The sequence below is a fragment of the Chionomys nivalis genome, chromosome 6 (assembly GCF_950005125.1).
Source record: "Chionomys nivalis chromosome 6, mChiNiv1.1, whole genome shotgun sequence".
In the NCBI taxonomy this organism is placed as follows: Eukaryota; Metazoa; Chordata; class Mammalia; order Rodentia; family Cricetidae; genus Chionomys; species Chionomys nivalis.
Window position 1 is genome coordinate 4,847,971 of NC_080091.1, and position 12,063 is coordinate 4,860,033.

Genomic DNA, 12,063 nt, shown 5'->3' on the forward strand with positions numbered 1-12,063 from the left:
GTTGGGGATGGGGGGAGCTGCAAAAGGGAACAGGCAATAGCTCCTCCCCTCTGGGGTGGGCCCCACCCACCCGGGTCAGACATTGAAGAGGCAGTGGAAAGGAGGGGCCCTTCTGTCAAGGCCAGAAGCTCGATTGCTCCTCAACCTGGCCCTTTAATTCAAACCACAGAGGAGCCAGGTATGGGTTAGGACAGGATCAGGGGATGCCAGAGTCTAGCCTAGGCTAGGTGAGACCGTACTGACTCTCACTGAACTAGGAAGCCATCAGCCCCAGGATCCTCTGCACAGCCTTTTCACGGCTCCTGGGACTCGAACGCAGGTTCTCACACTTGCCAGGCAATCTTTCCACCATCTGCGCCACAATGGCAGGCCCTCAGTCTACTTCTATTTATTTATTTATTTTTCAAGACAGGGTTTCTCTATAGCTTTGGAGCCTGTCCTAGAACTCGCTCTGCAGACCAGGCTGGCCTCCAACTCACAGAGATCCGCCTGCCTCTGCCTCCCGAGTGCTGGAGTCAAAGGCGTGTGCCACCACCGCCTGACTGTCCACTTTTTATTTTGAGACGCTCTCCTTAAGCTTCCTAGGGGGCTGGAGAGAAGGCTCAGAGGTTAAGAGCATTGCCTGCTCTTCCAAAGGTCCTGAGTTCAATTCCCAGCAACCACGTGGTGGCTCACAACCATCTCTAATGGGGTCTGGTGCCCTCTTCTGGCCTGCAGGCATACACACAGACCGAATATTGTATACATAATAAATAAATAAATAAATAAATAAATATTTAAAAAAAAAAAACCTTAAGCTTCCTAGGTGACCCTGGTGATCCCCCGCCTCCCCGCGGGGATCACAGGCCCGGGCCAGCGAAGGTATCTTCCTGCGGTCTTCATTTTCATTTACTAATGACTCTCAGTGTTTTCAAATTAAAACATCCCCCTTTATTGATTACCACAAAGAGCCAAATTTGAGATGAACGGCGTTTTAGGGGATAGTTCCCTGTCTGTCATTGGAACCAGCAGTCTGGGCAATACTGCAGTACCTCACGCTCCTGGCATGAGCCAGTAATACCAGCCACCTATGCCTTACCACTACTCCTGGGTTACCCGTGCTGTCATGTGTACCGGGCTCAGCGCCAGGACCCGAGTAGAGATGACCCTGCCCTGGATTCTAGTCACGTTGGGCAGCCGTTATAGGCGGGTGTGAGGTCCCCAAGGCCTGCTGGAACTGGCCCCTGCAGACCGTCTTCCCGCCTGGGAATTCATGGTCCCGCCACCAGGGGGAGCTAGGATCCAACAGATCCCTGTAGACCCCAGCTGAACGTTGTGTGGGATGTGGGAGAGGTTCTTGGTGTTCTCTGCACCCTGGTCCATAAAAGACTATCACATAACTATTAAACAAAGTGACCCATTGCTTTTATTTTTTTTCTTTTTTTTCTTTTTTCTTTTTGGTTTTTCGAGACAGGGTTTCTCTGTGGTTTTGGAGCCTGTCCTGGAACTAGCTCTGTAGCCCAGGCTGGTCTCGAACTCACAGAGATCCGAGTGCTGGGATTAAAGGCGTGCGCCACCACCGCCCGGCCGACCCATTGCTTTTCCCACAACAGCACTGCGCCTCCCCAGGACTTGTCGGGTCTCCCGCATACAGTCAGTGCTCAATAAATGCTCATCGGAGAGCCAAGTGTCCACAGAGAGCTAATAGATGGGAAAACTGAGGACTTGGGATAGAGGCCAGAGGGGCTCTGCGGAGGAGCAAGGGTAAAGCTGACAGTCCGCTGACCTCTGGGTCCCAGCCAGACCTGGATGGTCACCGAAGACAGGTTAGACCATATGACAGAGACAGGACCCAGAGGGGACAGCCTAAAGGGACACCCCACTAGGGATGGTTTGAGTGACTGTAGGATAGACACCCATGACGGACACCAGCCTGAAGAGGGCGGGATTGGAGGTTCATCGATTCTCTTGTGTGCTCCCAGTCTCTCATCCGTCCTGTGCTGGTCTCTTAATGGGTCCAGTGCACTGGCAGGGGTGTCAGGAAAAGATGGGAGTGGGTGTGTCTGAGCATGTCTGAGCACAGTGACGGCCACTTTACTGGGGTGTCCCTGAGCCTGTACAGCTGGTAAGTGACAGGGAAGGGATTTGTTCTTTTTCTAAGTTATTGTAAAAGTTAAATAGTAATTTTAGAAGGAATGGACCAAACTCGTTTGATGGAAGTAGCCAGGATCTTGGAGGTCCTTAAAGTTCTTAGATATGATGCAGGCCGGCTTTTAATCCTAGCACTGGGGAGGCAGAGGCAGGTGGACCTCTGTGAGTTCGAGGCCGGCCTGGTCTATGCGGCCAAGGTTATATACACAGTGAGAACCTGTCTCGAAATAATCCAGGCAGGAGATTTTCCTGAGTCACTGAGTCGCAGGGACACCTGGTGAGGCTCCGACCTCCGGGGGTTTATACTGGACAGCGCCGGGCAGCCAGGCGAACTCGGCTCTCCTCTGCAGGACTCCAGAGCCGAGCATAGCCAGCGTGGGGCAGCAGTAGCCGGTCCTGTGTGCCATCAGGGCTGACTACTCGCCTGGCAGCCAACAGGTACTCTCGATGAGGAGCCAGTGATGGGCAAGGACAGTGGCCTGGCGCCCACACATACTCTCGAGTGCGCAGCGGCGAGCGGTTTTTGTAGATGAGCAGAATACGCACCTCATAGCGGGTCTCTTGGACCTGGCGGTGGCGTCCCAGCACACGGGCCTGGAATACTGCGCGAAGGTGACACCGAGGGTCAGGTGAACCCTCAAGGCTTTTGGGTCAGCTGAGTTCAATGGAGAGGGTCAGAGCAACTATCTAGGAGGAGTTAAGGGCCATTGGGGTCAGTAGAAGGAGCCAAAGGTCAGGGGTCTCACCAAAGTCGCTGCCGCAGTAGTGGAGAAGCCGGTGTGCACGGCCCCGGCTGTCAGGGCAAGGCCCGCAGTGGTCTACGGTGGGGGGGGGGGGGGACAGGGAGGGTGTTGTGAGTGACACAGGCCGGACTTGCTTCCTGCCTGACCCCGCTCCCTCTGTCCCCATCTCACCTGGTGCATTCCGAGCAGGGATGGCCTCCCGGACCACAGGGGTCTCTGCAGGTTGAGGCTCCACCTCCCGGGGCTGAGGCTGTCGTAGGGGCCAGCCCAGGGCCTGCGCCTGAGCCTGGAAGGGACCATAGCGCTCCCGGGGCAGCCAGAACTCGAAGTGCACTCCTGGGTTGGGCTCCCGCAGCAGCACCTGGAGCGGGAGGGCGCTCGGGAGCTGACGGCCCGCTCTCCCCTCGGACCCCTGCCTCCCCAGTTAACCTACCCCGGTGTCCCGCCTCAAACCGTCCACTCCCGCCCACCTGCAACAACAGCTCCTGGGAGGTGGGGCCGGAAGCCTGCAGGGTCTCCTCGGGGCCCACGCCGCGGGTGTAGACCACACGGGTACCCGCGGCCTCGTAGGTGCCAGGTGGGCTGGGCACCCCGTCGCCGTTGATCACGTAGCGGCCGTCGCGCGCCACTAAGGCTGCAAGGAAGCAGTCAGTCTGCGCTCGCGGAAACTGCCTGTCCCCACACCCCAGCGTCAGTTTCCCCTGATGCCCCACCGTACCCAGGTAGTTGTGGCTGCTCTGGGCCACGCGGATGTGCCTGGCGCCCTCGGGGATCAGAGTCACGTTCCAGTAGCCGGCGAAGGCACCTGGGACAGGCGGGAGGTTGGGGGTGTAGCAAGGCAGGATTTTCTGGGATGCTCGGGTGTGCTCAGGGGTGCACAGTAGCGGGATGCACTGGGACGCACTGGGGTATACAGGGGATGCTTTGGGGTGCGCAGGAATGTATTGGGGTGCACAGGGAAGGATGAGCTGAGGTGTGCAATGGAGAGGTGCACTTTGGGTGCCAGAATCATGTGAGCAGGGATGGATAGTTGCGGATTAAATGAGAAGCTATGGAGAAGAGGCAGGAAAGGGGTTAAAAGGGCATTTTTTTTTCGAGAGAGGGTGGACGCTTTGACATGAGCCAATCAGGAGAAGGGCTCGAGGAGCGGGGCCTCCGAATGTCCAATCAACGAGAGTCTTGGCTCCTGGGGGCCCGCCTTGTTAAAGGGACACCCTTTTCAACGATACTCCTCAAGCGCATGCGCTGAGGCGGGACGGGGCAGTCACCCGCGTCGCGAAACACGCGCTGCACGAAGAGGCACGAGTCGTTGGCGCCACCGCAGAGGCCGCAGCGGTCCTCGACGGCGCCGGAGCCCAGCAGCCCATCACAGCCAGCGCTCTGCGGGGGCGAGGGCACTGGGTCAGGATGGGCGGGGCCGCGGAAGGGGCGTGGCCAGACGGAGCGGGCGTCGCGGATGGGCGGGGCTAAGGGCGAGCAGAGGCGGGGCTGGAGAAAGTGCAGGCAAGGGACCTAGTGAGAGCTGAGCAGAGTGGGTGGGGTCAGGGGTGGGGCGGGGCTTGGACATGGAGGCGGGATCTGAAAGGATCTAGGAGCAAAGCCTGTGGGAGGAGCTATGAGCGGGTAACTTGCGGAGTGGGTGGAGCCTGAAGCCAGATGGGCGGGGCTTTGAAGGAGCCTCCCCCCAGCGATGGGCGGAGTAGTTTGTAGGGGCGGGAACTGATGTAATTGGCTGGAGGCCGTCTGGGCGGGGTCATATATAAAGGCGGAGTCTGCAGGGAAATACAGTGGTGGGGCAGAGCCAAGGGGTCCTCACCAGACAACGGCCTGCTATGCAGAGGCCCTGGGCCCCCGGGGTGCAAGGGGTGCCATCCAGCACGCGGCCGAAGCTATGGTAGAAGGCATGGCCCTCAGCCAGGCAGTTGAGGTCACACAGGTTGGGTGCTGAGGATGGGAGTGATGAGTGAGCCCGGGGCCTCCAACTCATCGCCAGTCCCAACCCGCAGTTCATTGCAGCTCCCCAGCCCTCACCTCCGGCTTCCTTCCCCCAGGCGCTGTGCCCTTCATAGCCAACCTCCATCCCTTCCTCTCCAGGCCATGTACTTTCTTTCTGCCTTTTTTTTTTCTTTTCTTTTTTGAGACAGGGTCTCTTTACATAACCCTGGCTGTAGGAGAACTCGCTCTGTAGACCAGGCCGAACTCAGAGATCCACCTGCCTCTGCCTCTCTTGTCCTGGAATTGAGGACATGCAGGACCACCTCTCGGCCATAAATTTCCCTACACCTCTTTGTTCCGTTTCTCCATACCCCAACCCTCTTCCCTCCTGGCTCTCATTCTCTTTCAGGCCCAATAAAACTGCCCTGGAGCCTGGCTGTACTACTGGCCTGCAGTGTACCTCAGTTTCCCCTCTCTGTCAGATAAGCCCCACAGGCTGGCTGGTGGCAGGCGGAGACAAGGCCAACCTAGTCGACGCCTTGGGCACAGGATAGGGCTCCAAGGGTTGATGAAAGGTTCTCCGTTTTAGGCTGGTCCTATCTCTCTCTCCACCACTCAGCTCAGGTGGCCGAAGCTGCCTGTCCCCCTTCAGTCTGGAGGCGTGCTGCCCCGGGCACCCGGTTATATAAGCTGCTATTTTCAGCTCCGTGCGACAACATTTCCTGTTAGTGGGATCAGTCTGAAAACTGTTGGCCTCTGGATAAAACTCTAAACCAATCTATAGCCTGGAGTTTGATCCTGTGTGAAAGGGACCATTTCTTTCCTCCATCAGCTCCTACATATGCTTCAAAACCCCATTCCAGTGCCCGCCTCTCTCGGCATTTCTTAACTCCTTTCAAAGTTCTCTGTTTCCTTTCAGCCCCAGGAAGTCAGATTACTCACCCCCGTGGAAGGGCACCCACTGGTAGGTCTTCTGGGTGCCCAGGACGGGAAGGCCATTGTAGAGAGCACATTGCAGGTCTCGGAAGGGTTTCGCCCCCGGCGGGCAGTCCTGGGAGAGGATATAGACGGGTAGATCAGACCAGCGACACCGAGAGGGTTATTTGGGGTGGGTGTAACAAAGCAAGAGAGATTTAGGGCGGACTCTGGGGTTTACCGGCAGCTGGCACACCCGGTATTCATGGCTGTCTCCCCAGCAAGGTTCCTCCCCGGGAAGTCTGGAAGAAAAGGGTGTTCTGAGCGGAGCAGGACTCCCCCACCCTCTCGGGGACCCCTTCCCATCGCCTGCCCCCACCAGCCCCACCCGCATTCCAGCTGGCTCCGTGGGATTAAAGGGCACACTGCGTGTGTGGGCAGGCAGAGGGCGCGGCCCGGCGGGCGGCGGCGGAGGGAGGGGCTCCCGACTTACCGGACACAACGGCGGCTGCGCACCGAGACGCCCCGGCCACAAGAGCTGGAGCACCTGCTCCAAGACCCCCAGGGCGTCCATTCCCCGGGACCCTACTTGAGGGCAGAGAGGAGGGTCAGCCAGGAGAACTGGGGTCCCCCATCCACACTCCTGTGTGCTTCCAGGGCTCCTTCACCCCCTACCTGAGCAATACCCCTCAAATCACAGCTCAGGAGGGTCCACAGCAGGAGCAGAAGGTTCCGGAAGAGGCGGGGTCTGAGGGAGCACAGAAGTCCCAAGAGGCGGTGATCAGCGGGACCAGGGTGGATTGCCATCTCAGCCCTGGCTGGCTGTGTGATCCCCGATGGCGGCTAAACCTCTCTGTGCCCTCTTGTCTCTAAAAAGAAATGAGGTAACAACAGTCCCGCCCCCATTTCCTGAAAGCCCTGAGGGGATTATTGACTCAGGTCAGGCACTCCGTGGGGACTAGGAAATTTTATGCGTTGTTACTTGTTTTAAAATTAATCTTGTTTTTAGATGGATGTATGTGACGGCGCACGCCTTTAATCCCAGCACTCAGGAGGCAGAGGCAGGTGCATCTCAGTGAGTTCAAGGCCAGCCTGGTCTACAGAGCGAGTTCCAGGACAGCCAGGGCTACACAGAGAAACTGGGTCCTTAAAAACGAAATAACAGAATTTATTTTTACTTCTAGTGTGGTGGCCGAAGATGGCAGAAGCATCGACCTCCTTCAAGTTAAGCTGGTTACAGTCGTGAGCAGCCTGACAAGGTGCTGGGTATCCAACGTGGGTTCTCTTAAAGCACAGGATGTGGTCTTTAACCCTGAACATCTTTCCAACTCTTTGTTTAAGACAGGGTCTCATTGTGTAGTCCAGGCTGGTCTGGAACTCACTTTATAGCCGTTAATCCCAGCACTCGGGAGGCAGAGGCAGGCGGATCTCTGTGAGTTCTAGGCCAGCCTGGTCTACAAGAGCTAGTTCCAGGACAGTTAGGGCCGTTACACAGAGAAACCCTGTCTCGAAAAACCAAAATATAAATAAATAAATAAATAAATAAATAAATGGTGTGCCCCACAACCCCTGGCTAGCGTGTTCTGTTCTAGTGCACACAGCTGGTCCCAGCGCCAACGATGCCAGGAATCTTTTAAGGACAGTGTTTAGGTGGTGCAAGTTTGATCTGACTTCCCGGGTGGCGGGGAGCCAACCATTCCCTTTCCTCAGGCCTCGGTTTCCCCGTCTGTGCAGTGTCCTTGAGTCTCTGAGACCCTGTAGAGGGAGCAGCCAGTAGGGGCTCATTCCTCCCAGCTCTGCCCCTGGGGACCTCTCTGCTCCAGGACACCCATAGTCTATGGAGATCCCCTGTGGCGGGCAGAGGAAAACCGACTTGGCCTCCTTCCAGCATCATGGTTTCGTCTGCCAGGAGTGTGGGCTGCGATGCCCAGGGGGTCTGCAGAGAAAGGGGGCGGGGTAGGGCTGAGTAGAGGCCTCAGTTTCCCCATCTACAGGGACTGGATGAAGTCATTGTCGGCCCACGCCCTCCTCGTGATCCGGGCCTGGCAGGACAAACCAGGAGGGACGGAGGGACGGGAACCAAGGCCCCGTGAGTCCCTTCTGGGGTCGGGGCCAGGCGCTCTGAAGGGCACACAGGAGCTCAATTTCTCAGCCCACACGGCCCATGTACCTGATGAAGGGGAAGGCGGGGGTCCCCCAGCCCGGCTGGAGTCAGGTTCTCCCCGTTTGTCAGCCAGTCTGACGCTGTCATTCCACCCTTTCGGGCGCCTTGGAGACCGAGGTGGCTGTAGAAGTTGGAAACCCTGGGGAGTTGCCTCAAGACGGCCGCCGGGAGCCCTCCCTCTGCGGCCCCAGAGGTTGGGCTGGCCCGGGAAGGGAGAGGCTGGGGAGGGGATTTGGTCATTCGACAACCTCCTCTTGGGGGGCCGTATATCCACGTCAGTCATGCCCTTTCCGGAGCAGTACACCCCTCTCCTGCACTGACGGAGCAGTCACTGGGCAAGCCAGCCCTCAGTCTCAGTTCCACCCCAGAGGAAGCGCGACCCCCACACTTACCGCCATCCTAGGGATCACTGCTTTCGCCCCAAGTAGGGAAAGGAGCCAATTGCATTGTCGCCACACCAGCCGGGGTATTGGCAGGATGAGAAGAGGAATTTACCGGCTGCTCAGAGCCCAAGGCAAGGCGTCCAGGCTTCCCTGGGACGCCCCAGGGACTGGCGGAAGCAGCGGGGCCCCCGAGGTGCGGGACTGGGAACTCAGTCGGTCCCTCCCACCGGGCCTCCCAGGCGCGCCCAGACTAGGGTCACCGAGGGCGCAGGCCTGGGGCGCCCTCGTGCGGTAGGAGCCGGCGTTTGGGTTGGGCCTGGAGCTGCGGCAGGGGACTGACCGACAGCGCCAGGCAGCGTCGTGGCCCAACATTGGTCCTGGTATCCTGGGTGCCAATGACCTTGGGAAGTCCAGCTGCGGGGCGGGTTACCGGGTTGCTATTCCGGGCGCCGCACTCAGGGCCGGGGAATGCGCACGGAGCTGGGGCTTTGAGTGGGATAGTGTGTACCAGGGCGACTTCCCATCCTGAGTACCCGGTCCTGGTCCGCATCACCCCGCAACCAGACTCATCAACCCCGTCCCCATCACACGCTCAACCCAGGCTCCTCGACTCATCCCAACCATCCATCCCAGGGACCCCCCAAATCGGTCCCCATCACCCGCAATTAGGCCTCCCCACCCTAGTCCCTGTTACCCCCAATTAGACTCCCGCCCAGGTCTCCATCTCCTCTATATAACCAGACTCCGCACCCGGGTCCCCAGCATCCCCTCAAGAGGCCCCGCATGCCCGTTGGGGATGGAGGGACCCTCCCTGTTGCACATTCCCGTGCGCTGCCGTCACCAATGCTCCACCCGGTTCCGCCCTCCAGGCCCGCCGCCAGTGCTGCTTCCCGCGCCTGGTTCTGGCCTCTAGTCCCCCGCCTCAGTTTCCCCAGACAGCTTCTTTTGGATCCTCCAAGGCTTCCACCAACCCCAGCCCCTCCGTGGCGGCCTCTGGCAGCCGGGTGGAAGTCTGCAACACTCCGATGGTCGGTGCCGTGTGGGCTGCGCTGCTCCTGGACTCTGAACTTGCCTCCTGTAGGAAGCCCACCTGGCTGACCAGGGTCCGGGCACTTTCCCCTCAGGGCGCAGTGCCTGCTGTATGCACTCCCTAAAACGCAGACTGCCTGCAGTATTTACTCCATGCAGGGCACAGAGCCTACTGTATACACCTGCTTCAGGGCCCAGCAAGGGCCAGCCATTGGAAACGTCTCCGAGGATAACCACCTAGTGTTATTTTGCAAGCCACTGTGAGCTAAGCAGCCAGTCCCAGTGAGGGGAGAAGGCCACCGGGCCATCACTCCAACTTCTGACGCCCATCACCCAGATGAAAAGAGTTAAGGCTTGGCATGGAGGGTCGGGAACAGGGGCCACAGAGAGGGGTGGCCCAGCTGGGGTCAGCACAAGAATAAGGGACAGTCCTGAATTCCTGATGTGAGAGGAAGGGGCCTCTCAGTGAAGCAAAGATGGGGACAGTGTTGGGGACGGCAATGCCACCGATGCTGATTTACAGAGGACATAAGCAGCAGGAACTATACTCCCCAGGGAGTGCACAGAGCAGGGCCTGAAGGGGAGATGCACATCAGGCACCTTGGCCCATGATACATGAAGACAGAAAGCACTATGTCTTGCAGAACATGCGTACAGCAGGCACTGTGCCTGGCATGGCACACACATACAACAGGCATATCCCCTCGCAGGGATAGTATACAGCAGGCACTCTGCCCTGAAGAGTGGCTCTTTCCCCAGAGTCCCTACAGCAGTCGCTATACGCGGTAAAGCAGGCGCGCGGCAAAAGCGCCACAAAAGCAGAGCCCTGCAAGGCCATAGAGCGGGCACCGGTCCTACCAGCGCTTATGCAGAAAGTGCTGAGCTCGGCAGGGTGTGTACGGAGCAGGCTCTGTGCGGCGCCTCGTGCAGTCCCGGCTCCGCCCGGTAGAGGGCGCACGAGGGAGCCAGAGCTCCGTTAATTTTGCTGCTGGGGACAGCTCAGCTCCACAGGCCCCACCCAGCTGGGTCCCCATCCTCGGAGCTCCGAGGACCCATTTCCGAGGCCCTGCCAGGACGGGGTGCGGACAGGGGACAGGATTTAGTGCGGCTCTTGGCTATCCGTATGTTCAGGACCCTGGCATCAGCACTTGAACATTTATCAAGAGGGTACAAGTGGGCGTGGTTGCACAGGAGGGTCAGGAGTTAAGGTCATCCTCAGCTACATAAGATGTTTGAACTAACCTGGGCTACATGAAACTCGGTCTCAGCACAAGACAGGGTTCTGGGGTCGGGGCTTATCTGGCACAGCCACCCCTAAGCACTTGCAAAAAACCTGGGAGGGGGGATGTCATCCCCAACATAACAGCCAGGAGCGGTTACACACACCTAACATCCAAGAAATGCAGAGGGTGGAGACAGGAGGATCAGGGGTTCAAAGTCATCGAGTCACAGCCAGCCTAGGCTCCAGAGTGAGACTGCCTCAAAAATCAGGAAGAGGGAACCTCATGGCGCCCTGTGGAACCAGAACTCTCCTGAGGTCCCTGAGGACTGGTGCCTTACCACCTGGTTCCCAGAATGCTCCCTTCTGCCTCCTGAGACACTGGGGTCCCATCACCCGATCCAGACTAGGGGTCTCCGGGGCTCCCAGCTGCGCCATGGCACATGAGGGGGCAGAATTAGGACCCACACTGTCCAGGCAATCCTGAGCAAGGGTGGGATGGGAGAGCTCCGGGCTCCTTTCTTCTTTCTTGGGTGCTCGGTAATGGAGGAAATGTTTCTTTTGACTTTTCCTAATGACTGCCACTGCGCTCTCCCGCCTGGTACCTGCTTCTTTGTCAATTCAAGAACTACAGGGAGGGGCTGGAGAGATGGCTCAGAGGTTAAGAGCAGTGCCTGTTCTTCCAAAGGTCCTGAGTTCAATTCCCAGCAACCACATGGTGGCTCACAACCATCTGTAATGGGGTCTGGTGCCCTCTTCTGGCCTGCAGACATACACACAGACAGAATATTGTATACATAATAAATAAATAAATAAATAAATAAATATTTAAAAAAAAAAAAAAGAACTACAGGGAGCCGGGCGGTGGTGGCGCACGCCTTTAATCCCAGCACTCGGGAGGCAGAGGCAGGCGGATCTCTGTGAGTTCGAGACCAGCCTGGTCTACAAGAGCTAGTTCCAGGACAGGCTCCAAAACCACAGAGAAACCCTGTCTCGAAAAACCAAAAAAAGAACTACAGGGAGCAGGCAGGCAGAGCCAGGGTCTCAGAAACTGGATCCAGGAGGATCTGAGGTGGGATGCCTAAATTGCTTTCTGTGTTGGCAGCATTGTTTCGGGTTCGCTTGTGTGTGTATACATTTCCTGTGTCTTTTTCAGACAGGGTCTCTCCCTTGAACTTGCTGATTCACCTAGGCTGGCCAGCAAGCCCGCTTCCCCCCCCCCCCTGTTTTGAGACAGGGTCTCAAGTTGCCCTGGTTGGGCTTGGACTCTTTCTGTAGTGAAGGATGACCCTGACCCTAAACTGGGAATCTTCATGCCTCCACTTCCATGGGCATGTACTTCCATACCTGGCTCACTCCTTCCCCATCATCCGCCTACCCCGTCCATACTGAAACTCAGCTCTTTCCCTGCCATTAGCAAAAAGACCTACACAGACAAAAACAGATGGCTCCTGCAGAAGCCTGGCTAGTTCCGATATCCACACAGCACCCTGCTCAGCGAGGGGATCAATGACCCTGTTTAGAGGTCGATGCCATGTCTGGCGG

The 12,063-nt window shown here is 57.8% G+C and overlaps 1 protein-coding gene across 2 annotated transcripts; it reads right to left on the bottom strand.

The window, feature by feature from the left end:
- Positions 1–1,425: 1,425 nt before the first annotated feature.
- On the bottom strand, positions 1,426–8,485 carry Adamtsl5 (ADAMTS like 5). 2 transcript variants are annotated; one of them, XM_057772171.1, is made up of 13 exons: positions 8,280–8,485; positions 7,894–8,008; positions 6,399–6,592; positions 6,217–6,308; positions 5,965–6,025; positions 5,751–5,859; positions 4,690–4,817; positions 4,142–4,253; positions 3,592–3,678; positions 3,344–3,507; positions 3,045–3,234; positions 2,877–2,948; positions 1,426–2,732 (listed from the first exon to the last, which is right to left on the bottom strand). In XM_057772171.1, the coding sequence occupies exons 3-13, from the start codon at positions 6,528–6,530 to the stop codon at positions 2,431–2,433; spliced, it is 1,449 nt and encodes a 482-aa protein (XP_057628154.1). In that variant the 5' UTR covers positions 6,531–6,592; positions 7,894–8,008; positions 8,280–8,485; the 3' UTR covers positions 1,426–2,430. The 2 variants fall into 2 exon arrangements, with proteins under 2 accessions (XP_057628154.1, XP_057628153.1); XM_057772170.1 differs by lacking the exon at positions 7,894–8,008.
- Positions 8,486–12,063: the final 3,578 nt, after the last annotated feature.